The sequence below is a fragment of the Charadrius vociferus genome, unplaced genomic scaffold, assembly GCF_000708025.1.
Source record: "Charadrius vociferus isolate BGI_N301 unplaced genomic scaffold, ASM70802v2 scaffold1842, whole genome shotgun sequence".
In the NCBI taxonomy this organism is placed as follows: domain Eukaryota; kingdom Metazoa; phylum Chordata; class Aves; order Charadriiformes; family Charadriidae; genus Charadrius; species Charadrius vociferus.
Genome location: NW_009647308.1, coordinates 15,186 through 16,252, shown reverse-complemented (window position 1 = coordinate 16,252; position 1,067 = coordinate 15,186). Strand labels below are relative to the sequence as shown.

General features: G+C 53.4%; 1 protein-coding gene across 1 annotated transcript; it reads right to left on the bottom strand.

The window, feature by feature from the left end:
• Positions 1-122: 122 nt before the first annotated feature.
• LOC104281995 (cell wall protein DAN4-like) lies at positions 123-557 on the bottom strand (the record flags this gene model as incomplete). The annotated part of the gene is made up of 1 exon (XM_009880061.1): positions 123-557. A coding segment is annotated over exon 1 (435 nt), but the record flags the coding sequence as incomplete, so codon positions are not given.
• Between the last annotated feature and the right edge of the window lie 510 nt (positions 558-1,067).

Sequence of the window (1,067 nt, the reverse complement as noted above, 5' to 3'; positions counted from 1 at the left end):
GCCGATGTGTCCCGTGATGTCTCCGTGTCCTCCGAAGTTAAAGTTGAGACAGTTGTGCTTGGCATGGAAACGGTGGTTGGCTCAGTGGTGGCCGATGTGTCCCATGATGTCTCTGTGTCAACCAGTGTTGAGGTGGAGACAGTTGTGATTGGCATGGACATGGTTGTTCGCTCAGTGGTGGCCGATGTGTCCCATGATGTCTCCGTGTCCCCCAGTGTCGAGGTGGAGACAGTTGTGCTTGGCATCGACACGGTGGTTGTCTCAGTGGTAGAAGATGTGTCCCATGATGTCTCCGTTTCCTCCAATGTCGATGTGGAGACAGTTGTGCTTGGTATGGACACGGTGGTTGTCTCAGTGGTGGCCGATGGTTCCCATGATGGCTTTGTGTCCCCCAATCTTGAGTTGGTGACAGTTGTGCTTGGCATGGACACGGTGATGGCTGGTGTAGTGCTGGCTGACGTCTTCCTTGATTGTTTGACATTCCCGGTGTTCCAGGTGGTGTTAGTTGTGCTTGGCGTGGACATAGTGCTTTTGGGCTTCATGGTGGTCCGCTTCATGGTGGTCGGCTGATTCATAAACTCCGTATTTTCTGTCCCCGTAATGGTGGTTGGCTCAGTGGTGGCCCTTGTGTCTGTTAATGAAGAATTTTTTTTCTTTTTCACCATCACCTCTGGGGTATGAGGAGTCCAATACCACATCTTGGGTGAAGCTGAACTCTCCCTGTCTGGTTGCCCTTTGTCCCCTGGTGCATGCTGGTCAGCATCATCTACTCAGAATAGGTCAGAAGACTGGCAGATCAGAAGGTCCTTTGAATCTTCACCCCCCGCTCTGACAGCTACATGTACTCGGGGTCCTCGTATGGGTTGTCCACCCCCCATGCCAGGACAGGCTTTGACAGTCTCCTGTCCTCCTTGATGGGTCCCCTCCCGCTATCTCCTACAAGTTAAGCACCTGCCCTTAACCCCCAAACACCCACATCCACTGTAGACCAACAACCCCAAAGCAACTACAACCCCCCCCGCCAGACCTTCCAAGACCCCCCACTGGGTCCCACAAACCTGTGGACC